The 16922-nt window shown below is 35.0% G+C and overlaps 1 protein-coding gene across 1 annotated transcript; it reads right to left on the bottom strand.

The window, feature by feature from the left end:
- Positions 1-5118: 5118 nt before the first annotated feature.
- On the bottom strand, positions 5119-10522 carry LOC107594908 (melanin-concentrating hormone receptor 2-like). The gene is made up of 2 exons (XM_016285122.1): positions 10122-10522; positions 5119-5758 (listed from the first exon to the last, which is right to left on the bottom strand). The coding sequence occupies exons 1-2, from the start codon at positions 10520-10522 to the stop codon at positions 5119-5121; spliced, it is 1041 nt and encodes a 346-aa protein (XP_016140608.1).
- Between the last annotated feature and the right edge of the window lie 6400 nt (positions 10523-16922).

The raw sequence follows: 16922 nt of genomic DNA on the forward strand, positions 1-16922 counted from the left end.
ACACCAAATTTCCAAGAAATCTCTCAATCATGTAACGATTTTCTCAAACCGAGATCTCTAAAGAATAGTCATGGAAGGCATGAAAAATATCTTTCTTATTTGGTGATAATACCCTCTAGCATTTGTGTGGTTGGATTGCACAAGGACACAAAGCAAAGGGATGCTTTGTGTGCCATTTTTTTATATTTTTTTTATAAATCTTTCCGGGTTAGATATTTTAAACTGTTCAGTGCAGACCATTATGTGTATACACACCACTGTTTCTCTTAATACGTTTTTGGCCCTCTGATAAAAGGCCTTCATTCAAATGTTTATTTTTTTATTTTTTGCTTTGTGGAAACTGTTTGGCTGTATGAAACTAATTAACTCAGCATGGTGTGTGTGTGTGTGTGTGGTCTGAGCAGATTTGCCTCAGTCATAGAAGGAAAAACAGAGCACAGATCTCTGGTTTTATCCAACACTGCAAAATGGCTCCTAAATGATTATGATATTACATGTAGAATAATTCAGGCCCTTTGAGATTTATCAGTCAAGTGTTTTTTTTTTGCTGTGATTCTAGGGTGGGCTGAAGCAGAACATGATTGAAGCACCACTTACATTTATAAAGACATTAAACCATCTCAATATCATCATAATCTTATCAAAATCTTTGTGTCTGTTCTTAATCGAATTAGACCATAAAAGGACCACAGGCTGCATTAAATGGATGGGGGCACAGCTTAGCCTGTTGTGATTTTCAATGCAGCCACTACTACGATCATACACTTGTGATCTTATATAAAATACAGTTAAGATGTCTGAAAGATTTCATTATGTGCAGTCTCTTCATATCTTGTTGTAATCTCTAATTGCATTAGCTGTCTTTTTTTTTTTTTTTAATAAGCTATCATGTTTGGGAAGAAAAGCCCAGTTAAAATGGCAGAAGGATCAGAGCCATGGCCTAACAAATACCACACAGACTCTGGTCAATTTAAATATATTTGATAAATAAATTAGAGATACATCAGTACCTAGACATCGCTCCGACATCTTCAGTGGTTACTCTGACCACTAACTTGTCTGGTATCAAGTTAACAATAATTGCTGACAACATAAGGACACAGGTTAATAGGCAAAAACCTAACATTATATTATGTTATGCAATAAAATGTTTCATGTTATGCTGTTAATGTTTTGTTTAAAATTGTTATATCATGCTAATTTGTTAAATGTCATATTGTCAGATTATGTTTTGTCATTGTCCAATTATGTTGTTTAATCATATTTTGTGTGATGTTGTTATTGAAGTTTTGTTGTATTTAAATGTTTTGTTTTGTTAACATTATTTTTTTAATGTTATTTAATTTCAAGAAATGTAATTTGTATGGTTCTTGTGTTATGTTCTTATGTAAGTTTTTATTTTTTTTATACTTTTTTGTGATATGTTTTGTTATTAAAATTAATGTCAATACCAGCAGGCTGGCTCATGCCTTTAATAAAATGCCTTCAGTTCTTGGAAGGTCATGCAAGTTCTGAAATGTTTGCAGTCAGATAATAGACCACATTTACAATGATCCATTTAGCAAATGCTTTTATCCAAAGCTACTTACAAATGAGACGGGCTATTCTTTAAGACGAAAAGCTTCTGGTTATTTGAGGTATGAAAGAGGTGGAAATCTGCTTTGCATTCTGAGCTCCTGAACCTGCCATAAAGGTTCAGTGATGTTTAAATATGCTCGACTGGGGAGACGTTTGACTTCATCCTCATGTTTTTCAGTTCATCCACCCATCTTTATGAGGGGATTAATTTAGCAGAATAGGGAAACATCATGAGGAAAGAATGTTTACAACTTAAGCTGCATCTGGTACTGGTAAATGGCTGTTGCGGCATTTTACAGAGTAATTATAGGACATAAAGTGGTTCATGAAATGGGCTGCCCATATCATTATGAATAAACCACCTAACCATGTGCAACAGTTGAACAGACAATAGATGATGTGATGTGTCTTTAGATATATCTGACCCTGGACCACAAAACCAGTCATAAGGGTCCATTTAAGGGTCAGAAATTGAGAATAAATAATCTTTCCATTAATGTATGGTTTGTTATGATAGAATGATATTTGGCCGAGATACAACTATTTGAAAATCTGGAATCTGAGCATGCAATAAAATATTGACAAAAATCATCTTTAAAGTTGTCCAAATGAAGTTCAACGCATATTACTAATCAAAAATTAAGTTTTGATATATTTACGGTAGGACATTTACAAAATATCTTCGTTACATGATCTTTACTTAATATCCTAATGTTTTTTGGCATAAAAGAAAAATCGATAATTTTGACCCATACAATGTATTTTTGGCTATTGCTACAAATATACCCAAGTGATTTAAGACTGGTTTTGTGGTTCAGGGTCACATATGGACTGAAAGATGATTCATCAGACTATATTACTATGTCTACTACATTATAGTAAATGGTAATTACATAGCAGACTGAATAGATAAATTGCGGTTAAGAGTAACATTTCTGTGCCATGAAAATACATCACATTTTTAGTTTATGACATGTACCATAAGACAAATTAATTTTAACCATAATCCATAGTAACATTCCTCCATGGCAGTGAAAAAGTTCATCTCCCCCTCCCCCCCTCAAAAACTACTGCAATGTGTGTTTAGATTTAGACTGTTTTCACAAGTAAACAGTGATCGATCTGTGTATATTTCTTATTAATTGTGCGTTGTGTATTAATTTATTATTATTCAGATTAAGACGAGATCACTTCACCGGCGTAAACGGTCTTAAAAGCATCTTAATCATGGATTTGTTTCTTACAAAGACGCAGATTTTCACTTCACATTATGGTAATTGATGGACTGGAATCATGTCAATTACTTGTGGATTATTGTGATGTTTATATCAGCCGTTTGGACTCTCATTCTGACGGCACCCATTCACTGCAGAGGATCCAAATCTGTTCCGATGAAGAAACAAACTCATCTAAATCTTGGATACACTCTAAAAAAAATGCTGGGTTGTTTCAACCCAACTTTGGGTCAAATATGGACTAAACCAACTTTTGGGTTAACAATGTAATGTAAAAATTTAACCCAATAGTTGGGTTAGTCCATATTTGACCCAAAGTTGGGTTGAAACAACCCAGCATTTTTTAGAGTGTAGCCTGAGGGGCAGTACATTTTCAGTAAATTTAGATTTTTCATTGAATTATTTCAAGTGCTTCACAAGTAAACACAGTAATATTTTGATAGTTTATTTACAAATGCACACCAGCGTGATACAAGAACTACATGATTTTTCATTCAAATGGTCAAGGTTTTTTAGAGTTTATTTTTGTAAATTTATAGCACATAAAATCAAAAGCCTTCAGGATGAACAGACAAGAAACAGGAGGCATATGTTATCAGTGATCGTGCAGTATACAGTTCTTCCTGAATTTAAGTGACTTAAAAATTGTCATGTATTTGTCAATGCACAACAAAATATATAATAAATAATATGCAGTCCTTTGTTTAGTTGCCAGGCATCATAATGTGTTGATTGAGGGTGGCAAGACTGAAATGTGACTAGTCACACATAGTTTAAGTGTCACACGTTAACAGTGAACATGACTGTTCTCACATGGGCCGCAGGGGCTTCTTAGAAAAGAAACGGGAAAACAGAACCATACGGGGAATTTCACACTGGATATCTTTGTGAATTCATGTAATAAAATGCTCAGAAGCATACATTCACGGATATTATGCCTTGTACAATGTCTTAAGTGAAGATTAAACAGACATGCATGACAGCAAGACTATGGTCAAAAGGCCCAGTAACATTTGGAGACATTTAAAACCAAAACATTTAAATGTGTACTATATTTAGTAAAATACTTCAACGTTAAGCCAATATTTACACATTTATGAGAGTGAAAATTAAAATGCCATAGAATGTCATATTTATGATGAGTTAGATCAGCATATTTGCTTATTTTACTCACTATTGGACTTCTTTAACACAGTACGTATACCCCCCCCCCACACACACACAAAAAAGTACATATTACATGGACATTTTATTTGACATCTGCATTAAAGACAATTCCGATTCTGATCTCATTCCCTAACAATGCAAGCAAAAGCCACAAATACTGTATTACAAAAATCCTGACCATTAAATTGTCTTTAAAGAGAATAAGCAATGGAAATGCTGTCATCATTTATTCACTCATGTGAGTAAATTATGCTCCCTGTTTTGAAATTCTTTCATGTGGAACACAAAAGGCACTTTTTTTCTGAATTGTACTGATTTCTCTGCCATGCATTTTCAATGAACAAGCACTGAATCTTTAAAGCTTCAAAAAGAACATAAAGCACCATAACATTATCATGAAATAGTCCATATAACTCATGCACTATATTCCATGTTTCTGAAGCCATACTATAGCAAAATAAATCTTGTGCATGGATAATTTTGAGTCTGATCTGTTCAATGAATCAGAAGATTCATTCACTAAACCAATCTGAATAATTCATTCACAAACTGAACTAATCCAGTTCACTGATTAAATGATCTGCTTGTAGTGGAAAACAGCTCATTGGAAGGAAATATTATCAGTTACACTCATTAAAATTTCACTCAATAAAATTTTTTATTTTTTTTGTCTTGTCTATTTGAAGCTTGAATACCTCAAATACCTTGAATACCTATTCACTATAATTGCTTGGGGGGGGGGAAATTTAATTTTCTACTTGTGTTTTATAGCAAAAAAGTCACAGCACAACATGCCAGTTAGTAAATGATGACAGAACTTTGGTTTTTGGGTGAACCATTAAAAAAAACAGATACAGCACACAACGAATAACAGATAAATGAACAGTAAACACTGAAAAGAGTAACAACACATTATAATCACTTTTCTAGAGTGTGACACAAACCACAAACACAGTTGAGTGCTGATTCACTCCTTCATGCCTCCTGAAAGTTTACTGTGGCATTTCATTTCACAGTTTTCCCCTTTGAGAAACAGTCTACCATGTGACTGACACTCGTGCAGCAAGTGTTGCAGTGCAGGCCTCCACTTTTCTCTTCGTTTTCCTCAGTTAACACGTCTAGCAAGGCTTGATGGGTGTTAGATGACAGTACAGCGGTGGCTGGTGTCCGGGCTGACGCTAGACCCTCCGTCGGTTTTGATGGTGGTCTTGGATGAGCTGATCTGGGAGCGCAGCTCTTTGCGATTGCAGAGGCGATCGCGGTAGTTTTGGGCAAACACCAGCAGCATTAAGGGGTTGATGCAGCTGTGAGAGTAGCTTAGGCAGATGCTGATGTTGTACGCGTACACAAAGGCAATGGTAGGCTGCTGGATGCTGAGGTTGATCACCTGGATGACATGGTAGGGGGACCAGCAGACCAGGAACAGGGCGATCACCATCACAACTGTCTTGGTGGCCCGTTTGGCCCACACTGACTGCTTGCGTTTGACCCGCCGGATGGAGCTGAACACGTGGTATAGAGTGAGAGTGTAAAATGTACTTATTATAATGAGGGGGACGATGAAACCCAGTGTGGACTGGTAAAGCGTGTACCAGTACATATCCTGAGGCCCATCCAGGTAAATCATACAGATGTCCATGTCCTTTTTGGAGATGATTTTAGCGTATATCATGACTGGGATGCTCAGAAGGAAGCTGCCCACCCACACCATAATGTTAACGATGATGGTCCACTGAATGGTCCTCTTTTCAGATGTAGGATGTACAATTGCAACGTACCTGCAAAAAAGAAACAATGAAAGTTAGATTTTTTTTTTGAAAGAAGTCCTCTACCAAGACTGCATTTAAAAATACAGTAAAATGCAACATTGTGAAATATTATTACAGTTTTCCATTTTAATATGTTGTAAAATGCATTTTATTCCTGAATAAAATCTTGAAAGTTGAATTTTCAGTAGTCATTACTCCAGTCTCCAGTGTTACATGATCCTTCGGAAATCATTGCTGATTTCCTGCTCAAGAAACATTTCTTATTATTATCAATGTTGAAAACAGTTGTGCTGCTTAATTTTTTTTTGTAGAAACTGATACAGTTTTTTCAGGATTCTTTGAAAGTTGATAGAAAATGAATTTATGTTTTTATTGTCACTTTTGATCAACTAAATGCATGGTTACTGAATATAAGTATTAATTTCATTTATATATATATATATATATGCTTTTTTTATCTCACTGACTACATGACTCTCCTAGCTGAGTCTGGTTCTTTCCAATGTATCTTCCTCATTCTAGCATCTTTCCTTGCCACAGTCGCCTTTGTCTTGCTCACTGGGGGTATTAAGGCACTATTTTACATAAAGCTGCTTTGGAGCAGTATGTATTGTGAAAAGAGCTATACAAATAAAGCGGACTTGTCTTGACTCTTGGAAAGCAAACATGCTACTAGAGCTGCAAAACAGCACAGCAAGTGACAGCTTTCTAAGAAATGCATTTGAAATCAAATAAAAGCTTGTGTATAAAATCAAAAGATGTGTACTTGACTCGTGAACAGTCTAAACATCTCAACTCATTTTTCACTTTTTCAGCATTCTTCAAGTATTACAGCTTTCATATACTCTAGTCAGACAACAATCTTTGTTTTTTTCCCCTTGCTATTTCTTATAAAGGGAAGAGAATGTGTCTGGCTTCATGTTTAATGTATTGCTCACAGTAGTACATTCTTAAAAATAAAGGTGCTTCAAAAGTATCTTCACAGGGATGCCATAGAAGAACCATTTTGGGTTCCACAAAGAACCATTCAGTCAAAGGTTATTTAAAGAACCATCTCTTTCTTACCTTTTTATAATCTGAAGAACCTTTTTTCACCACAAAGAACCTTTTGTGAAACAGAAAGATTCTTCAGATGTTAAAGGTTCTTTATGGAACCTTTAGACAAAAAGGTTCTTCTATGGCATTGTGAAGCACCTTTATTTTTAAGAGTGTAACAGTGACTTTAAGGTTTCCTTTTAAATAGAATGTGGTATTATGTTGCTTAGCAAAAGATAATGAAAATGTGCAGCTAAGATGCTATATCTCCATTACTCTAAGCATGTGAAAAAAAATCCTTTTGGGAATACAGCAGTGACACTATATGAAAAAGTGTTATAGTGGAGCTTTATCACCTAATCATGCAGAGGCCTTCTGGGGGACTCATATGTCTTTTTGTTACCAACAACTAAGCAAAAACTCTGCTCTGCACTCTGTATTTTATGTGGATCCTTTGTATGTGGTGAGATATTGTGTGTTAAAGTACTTTTGCGTGCTATAAATATAAGAGAGTTTTTCAAAGTCACACAATGTTGTTGCTGTAGTCCAGTCTTGCAGATACAAAAATACAATAAAGATACAAAAATGATCAATGCGCCAGGCTTCATTTTTCAAGGTCATGTAGCATGGATCACATGGATGTGAGAGTTGCATTGATTTCATTCTTTTCTTGTTTTCTTTGCATACATTCCGTGGAACATCTAGATTAGAGTTTGATTAACTGTGATGAGCAACTGGGCTGTAATTTCATATAATTTGCTGAAAATACTATATGCTCTGTAATTAGAGTTTGAATAACGAATTCTACCCTTTTGACCTCAAAGCTGATGCACTTCATAAGCACATTTATTATCTTGACTGTATTAGTTAAAATCTGAAAGAAAACGGTCAAGAACATGTCACAGGTCAAAGAAAGAAATTTAATATGTATTACTATATATTTGTATTTTGCAAAAAGGAAGCGTATTTTGGTAAGTGATTGTTTCACATAAAATGCAAAATACAAAAAAAAGAGTATACAATCTTAGTAAATATTTATACATATGTTGGGTTTTATTTTATGCCGATAATAAATACAGGGACATGCGAAAGTTTGGGAACTTGCAGAATCTGTGAAAATTTTCATAATTTTAACAAAATAAGAGAGATCATACAAAATGCATGTTATTTTTTATTTAGTACTGTCCCGAGTAAGATATTTTACATAAAAGATGTTTACATATAGTCCACAAGACAAAAAAATAGCTGAAATTATAAAAAATAACCCCCATCAAAAGTTTGGGAAGCCTTGGTTCTTAATACTGTGTGTGGTTATCTGGATGATCTACCACTGTTTTTTGTTTTGTGATGGTTGTTCCTGAGTCCCTTGTTTGTTCTGAACAGTTCAACTGAGCACTGTTCTTCAGAAAAATCCTCCGTGTCCTGCAGATTCTTCAGTTTTCCAGCATCTTTTGCATATTTGAACCCTTTCCAGCAGTGACTGTATGATTTTGAGATCAATCTTTGCACACTGAGGACAGCTGAGGGACTCAAACAACTATTAAAAAAGGTTCAAGCATTCACCGATGCTCCTGACGGAAACACGATGCATTAAGATCTGAATTTGAAGATCAAAGTAAATTGTACTTAATTTGTCTTCCGGGAAACATGCAAGTATCTTCTGTTGCTTCCGAAGGGCAGTGCTAAATGGGGGAAAAAAATTAGGTAACACTTTATTTCGATAGTCCACTTTAGACATTCAATTAACAGTAAGTAACTTTGCAACTACATGTCAACTAGCAGTTAGTAGAGTATTAGTAGACTGTCTGCTTAATATCTTCTAACACTTTCTTTGTCAACTTATTCTACTAATCCTAAACCTACCCTAACAGTCTACTCTGAGAGTTAGTAGATATGTAGTTGCAAATTAATGAAAATTAGTTGACATGTAGTTGACATGTAGTTACAAAGTTACTTATAGTTAATAGAATGTCTAAAGTGGACCCGAAATAAAGTGTAACCAAAATTTATTTCAGCAAAATAAGAAAAATCTTCATCCTGTTCAAAAGTTTTCAACAGAAGATACTTGCATGTTTCCCGGAAGACAAATTAAGTACAATTTACCTTGATCTTCAAATTCAGATCTTAATGCATCGTGTTTCCGTCAGGAGCATCGGTGAATGCTTGAACCTTTTTTAATAGTTGTTTGAGTCCCTCAGCTGTCCTCAGTGTGCAAAGATTGATCTCAAAATCATACAGTCACTGCTGGAAAGGGTTCAAATATGCAAAAGATGCTGGAAAACTGAAGAATCTGCAGGACACGGAGGATTTTTCTGAAGAACAGTGCTCAGTTGAACTGTTCAGAACAAACAAGTGACTCAGGAACAACCATCACAAAACAAAAAACAGTGGTAGATCATCCAGATAACCACACACAGTATTAAGAACCAAGGCTTCCCAAACTTTTGAAGGGGGTTATTTTAATAATTTCAGCTATTTTTTTGTCTTGTGGACCATATGTAAACATCTTTTATGTAAAATATCTTACTCAGGACAGTACTAAATAAAAAATAACATGCATTTTGTATGATCTCTCTTATTTTGTTAAAATTATTCACATTTTCACAGATTCTGCAAGTTCCCAAACTTTCGCATGCCACTGTACAAATCACACAAAACACAACTATGTATTGCAGTAATTTCGAGATTTTTATTAAAAATGACTGATTACAGTAATGAGCATCTACAATGAGAAATTTGCGTTCACACTGAAATCTTTTGATTACAGACTTTGGAATGTTGGTGAATCTCAGCACAAAGTTGTTATCTCTTCTGAAACTGCAGATGAGACTCAGCTAACAAGAAACATTCTTAGAATTGTGGCAAGGTTCTCTCAAAGTTATGAACAAACGTTATTCCTGTAATGTTAACAGAACTTTCGTTCAGAGTTATCTGGTCTTCTCAAAACATTAGCACAAAAACGTTATTTGTACATTGTTCATGGAACATTTTATTTCAGAAATGTTTTAGTTGGACATTTTTTTAAACAAGACATATTGAATTTACAGAGCACTTTTAAAAATAACTTTTTTTATGTTGAAAATATTATGTTCAAAACCATGTTGAAAATATTTTGTTTGCTGGGGAGGCGTGAGTTTTTTATTTATTTTCCAGCGTAGAAATGTGGGAAGTGATGCAGTTTAGGATAAACTGATGAAATATCAGTGAGATCTAATTTTTTGCTTTTACTTTCTTATTGTTTAAGGCCTACATTGCAAGAGCGGAATATGGTATGAACACAGTATATAGGCCACTGCATTAATATCGGTCTGACTTCCCAAATGCATGCAACTCTCACCTGTCAATGCAGAGTACAGTCACTATGCCCACTGTGGTAAACTGGTTACTGACGTCCACCACCACCACAGCTTTACACATGAAGTGGCCAAAGACCCACTGTCTGTCCCTGACCAGCTGATGGATGTTGAACGGCATCACCAACAGGAAAAGCAGGTCTGCGATGGCCAGATTCAGCACGTAAATATCAGAGACCATCTTCTTCTTGCATGATGCCACAGCATAGATCACCAAACCGTTGGCCAGAACTCCAACTGAACACAGAACGCCGTAGATAGTGGGGAAGATGTGCATGAAAGACGCGATGTCAATCATGCTGTACGATGGGGTGGTTCGGTTCACACACGAAAAGTTGGACGAATTTGCAAATTCGGAAGCGCAAAGAATATCCGAGGTGTTCATCTTTAAATATATATATATATATATATATATATATATATATATATATTTGCTTAAAAAAATAACTATGAGAAGTTGTCGTCTTAGTCTGGTCTTCGCACGATTACGCAAGCTTTTACGCAGCGCTCGATTTCAGATCCAAACCGTTTAAAGTTGTAAAAGCTTCCCTCGGGAGTCAGCTATCGCCCCGTTGTCATCTGCTTAGCTTTTTATTCAGTTTGCCGATGCTTCCTCGGTCTCTTGAGATACTGTGTTAGTACATATAAATGCCCAAAGGCTGGAGCTTCTGTGCGTATTCTGCGCGTCTGTCTCCTTTAGTACGGTTGTTTGAAGAGATGCGTATGTCTCCACCCTTTCTGAATCCTCTCTCCAAGTTCACCCAACACACTCAATATTTAAGAAAAAAATGTTTGATTATTCATTTGTGCAGTCCATCACAGCAAGACGCTCCAAACTCCAGTGTTCACAATTAATTTCTGTTTCTGCTGTCATGGGCTTTGAGTTGCTACCTGTTGCATGCACATCTTATTAGACCTGTTATAGTTTAATCATTTACATTCAAGCAATATTGGCAGATGCCTTTATCCAAAGTCAAGTCAAGTCACCTTTATTTATATAGCGCTTTTAACAATACAGATTGTGACAAAGCAACTGAACAGCATTAATTAGGAAAATAGTGTCAATAATGCAAAATGACAATAGTAAACACTCATTTTTCAGTTAAAGACAGTTCATCATTGAATTCAGTGATGTCAACATCCAGCTCAGTTTAAATAATATCTTTGCAATTATGTCAACGATAACGTTGGAAATGAAGTGTCCCCAACTAAGCAAGCCAGAGGCGACAGCGGCAAGGAACCAAAACTCCATCAGTGACAGAATGGAGAAAAAACCTTGGGAGAAACCAGGCTCAGTCGGGGGGCCAGTTCTCCTCTGACCAGACGAACCAGCAGAACGGAAAAATCAATTTAAGACGTAATAAAACAGACGATGAATAATATTAACAGCAATTATTATATGATGCAATCAAACTTATAGCAAAATGTGGTAGTTCTGTAAGTTGTGAGTTTAATGAATACATTTTATAAATTCATGCATTCACTGGAACTTGAACCCAACACCATGTTATGCTGTTTAAACTTATAGTCAGATTGGCTGTGCATTATCACTGTTCATTATGTTTCAAAGTTGTATAGATTCATTGTTAAATTGATCTTGCTGCCCAGCCCTTTTATGGATTATGTTCTATTATGTTCTAGATTATGTCATTTGTGCACACTTTAAAACTAAAGCCTTATCTCTGTATATCTCGATAAGTATCAGCACCACTGCATTCCTGTAAAAACAGGCACTCCTTCATCTTGTCTAGATTTGAGGGAACAGAGCACATCCTTTAAAGATTTGAAACTTCATTTCCACAGATTAAAAAAAGTAATTTAAGGTGCTCATCCTCTCTACAGATGTCTATAGACAGGACTGATGGCTCCTGCAGAACAGAAAGGATATTGGTGAGAAAAGTTTACTCCAAAAAACTTTATAGCATGCATTTATGAATTTTGTCCATACTATCTCACAAATCATATGTGTAACTGTGCATGCAAAAGAGCATTGCAGTAGTCCAGTTTAGAGATGACCTGGTAGGAATGGTCTGATTGGGTACAGTATTTTTGTTTAATGTATAATAATAATAATAATAATTATTATTATTATTAAAATGGTAATATTGTGAAATATTATTTACGTTTAAAGGAACTGTTTTCTATTTGAATATATTTTTTAAATGTAATTTATTCCTGTGATGGCAAAGGAATTACTCCAGTATTTACATGATCCTTCAATCGTTGTAATATGCTGAATTGGTGTTCAATTATTATCAATTATTACTGGTATTCAATTATAAATGATGGTATTATTATACATGTTGGAAATGTTTTTGCTGCTTAATATTTCCGTGGAAACCTTGACACATTTTTTTCAGGATTCTTTAATGAATTGAAAGTTTAAAAGAACGCCTTTAAAAATCATGGCATCACAGTTTCCACAAAAAATATTAATCATACGTAAGCAACAATTGTCACAGAAACTATACAAATCGTTGTCCATTGTAAAGTTTACAGCACCTTGAGTCTCTTTTACTCCACCAGAGAAAGTAAAGGTGTTCATGTTCTCTCTTCTCACACATCACATTCACTCTCTCCTGCACACACTCATTTACTGCTGTCATAAATCCACTGTATCAACCTCAAAAACTGTTCAAATGTCACAGTTTTCACACTTCATTTTTCACGAAGACATAATCAAAACCACAGTCTTTGTTACAATATGTGGAAATCTGAGGTAACAATGTGTGTGTGTGCGTGTGTGTGAGTGAGAGAGCATTTTTATGGTTATGTCTCCATAAAATTAAACTGACTGAAGAACATTTAGTGGTTACGGTGGTTTAGCCTGAGGTTGATTGCATGTCTTGTGATTTGGATGGGTGACCAATGACCAAGTGATCTTCAGTCACTCTGACATCTTTAGTCATGGCCTTAGCCCTTGTAAAGAGCGTCGTACAGCTCATCATATATCATAATTACTATACGCTATATATTATGTACTGCATACTACTATTTACGGTGAATCTGTTAAGTATACACACTTTTGTCACACAATGCACTGCAAAATCTAAAAAATGTAATTTATGTATGAGTATAAGACTCTATAACATTAATGATTTGAATAGCTTTGTGATGTTAGTGTCATATCAAATGATGCTCCGTCTCCAAAGGGGTCCTTGGCTTAAAAATGTTATAGACCCCTGCTGTGACCTAAAGTATAACTTTCACTGTGACAAGGTCAGATGAAAAACAAAACTGACCTTGGCATTATTGTGCCCTGAAATAAATAATTCACTCAAATCGATGAGCTTCAAGGAGAAGGTGAAGGCTTTGTTTAAGGAGCAGCGTAATCATGGAAAACTCGTCAAAATCTCCCGCTCAACTGCCAATTTGGTGCAACTCATTGCTTCACAGTTGGTTCATGCTCCTCGTTTCTAAGTCTGCTGATTATGGAAGGTAATTTGCAATTGTTGATACATGTGGATTCATTCATGTTAATAATGCATGTCCTCGTAATCAACATAAGAAGATTGGTTTATTCTGTGTTCCGGCAGAACTGAAAAGTCCTTGTGTTCCTTTATATTGTCTTTGATAACCAAAGCAATTAAAACTGTGAATTTGCATTTCATTTTATAATATTTGTGAAATTGCAATGCATAACCAATCTTTGATGACTGTCACAAAATGTAACATAAACTGCAAGATTCCTGGATGATACAGACTATTCAGATATAACTCTCAAAGGACTGAGGAATGCATGCTTTCAGGCAAATATTTCTCATCACAAAAAAAAATCAAAAGATAACCAAGAAAATATGAACATGACACAAAGATGAATGACCCAAAGGGAAAGAAGTAAATAGAGAGTATGGCTGTTTTACTTTGTGGTCACATGCCTACAAAGATCATATGATGCCTTGTAAGTACTGAAAGATGTTTGGCAAGATAACAATCCCTGTTTCAAGCCTACAAATCGCGATCCCTAAACCCCCTTTTTTTATTTAAACCCCCTGTTTTCTTGACGCCTATCATGTCCAAAATTGGCAAACAAATAAGGCAGGTAACTGGTTTTTAAAACAATGCCATTATGAACGAAATCATTCATGTCCAGCAGAGGGCGCTGAAGTGCAGCAGACAGTACTGACATAAACATTTCACAATCCACTCTGAGAGTTGGGGAACAAACTTCACCTGCATTCTTGTCTGTGTGCGGTCGTCAGTTTTGCTGCCTTAGTTAAACTTGGCAGTGACCCTCAACGTTTTATACAGTTTCTTTAGCTTGATGTGCTTCATTTTCCAGTTTCCAACAACGTCTGAGGTGGTAAATATACTGACATGGTAAAGTGTTAAAACCCCGAATTGCACTTAAATGCTGTTTAACTTTAACATTTTTAAATTGATCTTAAATAGAGATTCCATGGAATAGTATAAATATAACAGCAATGTAAACATTTCTTTTGTTCAAACTTTACTCAATACTCATTGTATGTTTTTTGCTACATATGTGACCCTGAACCACAAAACCAGTCATAAGGGTAGATTTTTGGAAATTGAGATTTATACATCACATGAAAGCTGAATAAATAAGCTTTCCATTGATGTATGGTTTGTTATTTGGACGAGATACAACTATTTGAAAATCTGGAATCTGAGCGTGCAAAAAAAAAAAATCATAATATTGAGAAAATCACCTTTAAAGTTGTCCAAATGAAGTTCTTAGCAATGCATATTACTAATCAAAAATTAAGTTTTGATATATTTACGGTAGGAAATGTACAAAATATCTTCATGGAACATGATCTTTTCTTAATATCCTAATGATTTTTGGCATAAAAGAAAAATCGATCATTTTGACCCATAGGCCCACAATGTTTTTTTTGGCTATTGCTAAAAATATACCCCAGTGACTTAAGACTGGTTTTGTGGTCCAGGGTCACATACTGTATATCATATGTCTTGTGTTCATTGGTAGTATATATAAGAGCTATTTTTGCATTTCCTAAAAAAATAAGACATTAAATAAATAAAAAGAACAAATTTTCACAAAAACACTTGGAAGTGAGACTTTGAACCACTGCTTGTGTGTACTGTAGTAATGTAAACGTGTCTGTAAACATACTCCCCTTGAGTCATAAAATATGCTTTCATCCAGTCATGAAATATGAAACCATTTATCTTTGTTTCATCATCCCTGGGAAATCAATGGAAACTGAGATGGCGATTTTAGATGAGCTGTTGGTAATGAATTTCACAATAAACCTCAACAATAATCTCGCTCTAAGTGCCATCGATAAAGGATAAAGCGGAAGTAAATGCAAACATAAGTATAAAAAAGTCTATTGACTATGAAGATATTCTGTAACATTTGTGAAAATTTGATTTTGATCATCTGTCTGTCATTGGGCTTAAGATATAATCTCTGTGCTGCTTTTCACTTCATGGTGCTTTTTTATCAAGAGAGGAAGGTGCCTGTACAACCACTAATCAAGATGTCAAAGGGCATTCAGAAAATATAAAGTGAGTCTGGGCCAAAGTTATATAATTGTATTGATTAAAATGCATGGTTTGTTGTTTCAAAGGCTGTAGCCAAGTTTAATCAATCTAATCATGGTAGTACTGTTGGAAAGTTGAATAATACGATCTGACAGGATTTGTGGTTTCACATTAAAGCTTATGAGACAAACGCATCTCCTGTAACGCAGAGCAAAATCTTTAAACCTGTTCACTGTGCACACAAACATACACATGCATACACAGTCTTTCATTTGTCATTGAGGTGATGCTTTTGATCAAAACTGAAGTACAAATGTATTAGGTTGTAGGAGATTTGTCGCAGTTTATTTTCAAAAGAACAACTCATCTAACAATTGTTCCCATTCTATTCATCAAAAAATGATTCAACAACAAAGCATTTCAAAAGCAAAATCACATGAAACAATAGAAATCGATAGAATCAATAGAACTGCACAATAGAAACCAAAGTTAGTCATTGATTTATGTTTTCAAATATATTTGTATACTGAATATGTTTGAAGTTTATTGCAAAATATTCAGAGATATGAATATTATAATATTAAATATAATATATTTGTATTTCTTTGAACCTATTTACGATTACTATTTAAAAAAATAATAATTTTATATAAAGCAAACTGAAAAAAATGTGGTGAGTTACAACTGTGTATGAAATATCCTATAAAAATGAGCTAGTCTGAGACATCATCTACAATGCTATGAGTGATGGATCTCTCTCTGGGGCTATGAGTAGTGTAGTTAAATTAACACTGACTTGTTCTTCTACAGAGACCATCGGTTTACAACCTCAGAGCGCAGAGCTGGCCTGTCTTGAACGGCTTATACATTATCACTAAAAATCAATTTCCATATTTTCACTTCCGGAATCCGACTGTTGAAATGTATTATAGGGTTGAGTGCCTCACTTAAGGGCACATTGATTATAGTACATGGACTGAAGGGCCTGAACCTGGAGTTTTTCAATTGCAATCCCAGATTTTTAACCATTATGTACAACATAACAAAATATATAATCACCTCACATATTCTGAGCCACTTAAAAAACAAAAAAACATCTGAAGCTTCAAAAAAGCAAACCCAAGCATAACTGAAATGCAGCGCTAACTAGTTTTCTTCACCAACTGATTGTTCATAATGATTTATTTGTTTGTGTGAAGTGCTTGCAGCGGCTATGATCTGCCCACTTAGCGCATGCAGTAAAATATATTTCCGATTTCATCCAAAACAAGGCATCCACACATAGCTGAGATGAGCGTGAGAGTGAATGC

Source organism: Sinocyclocheilus grahami, unplaced genomic scaffold (assembly GCF_001515645.1).
Source record: "Sinocyclocheilus grahami isolate Dianchi unplaced genomic scaffold, SAMN03320097.WGS_v1.1 scaffold192.1, whole genome shotgun sequence".
NCBI classification, from domain to species: domain Eukaryota; kingdom Metazoa; phylum Chordata; class Actinopteri; order Cypriniformes; family Cyprinidae; genus Sinocyclocheilus; species Sinocyclocheilus grahami.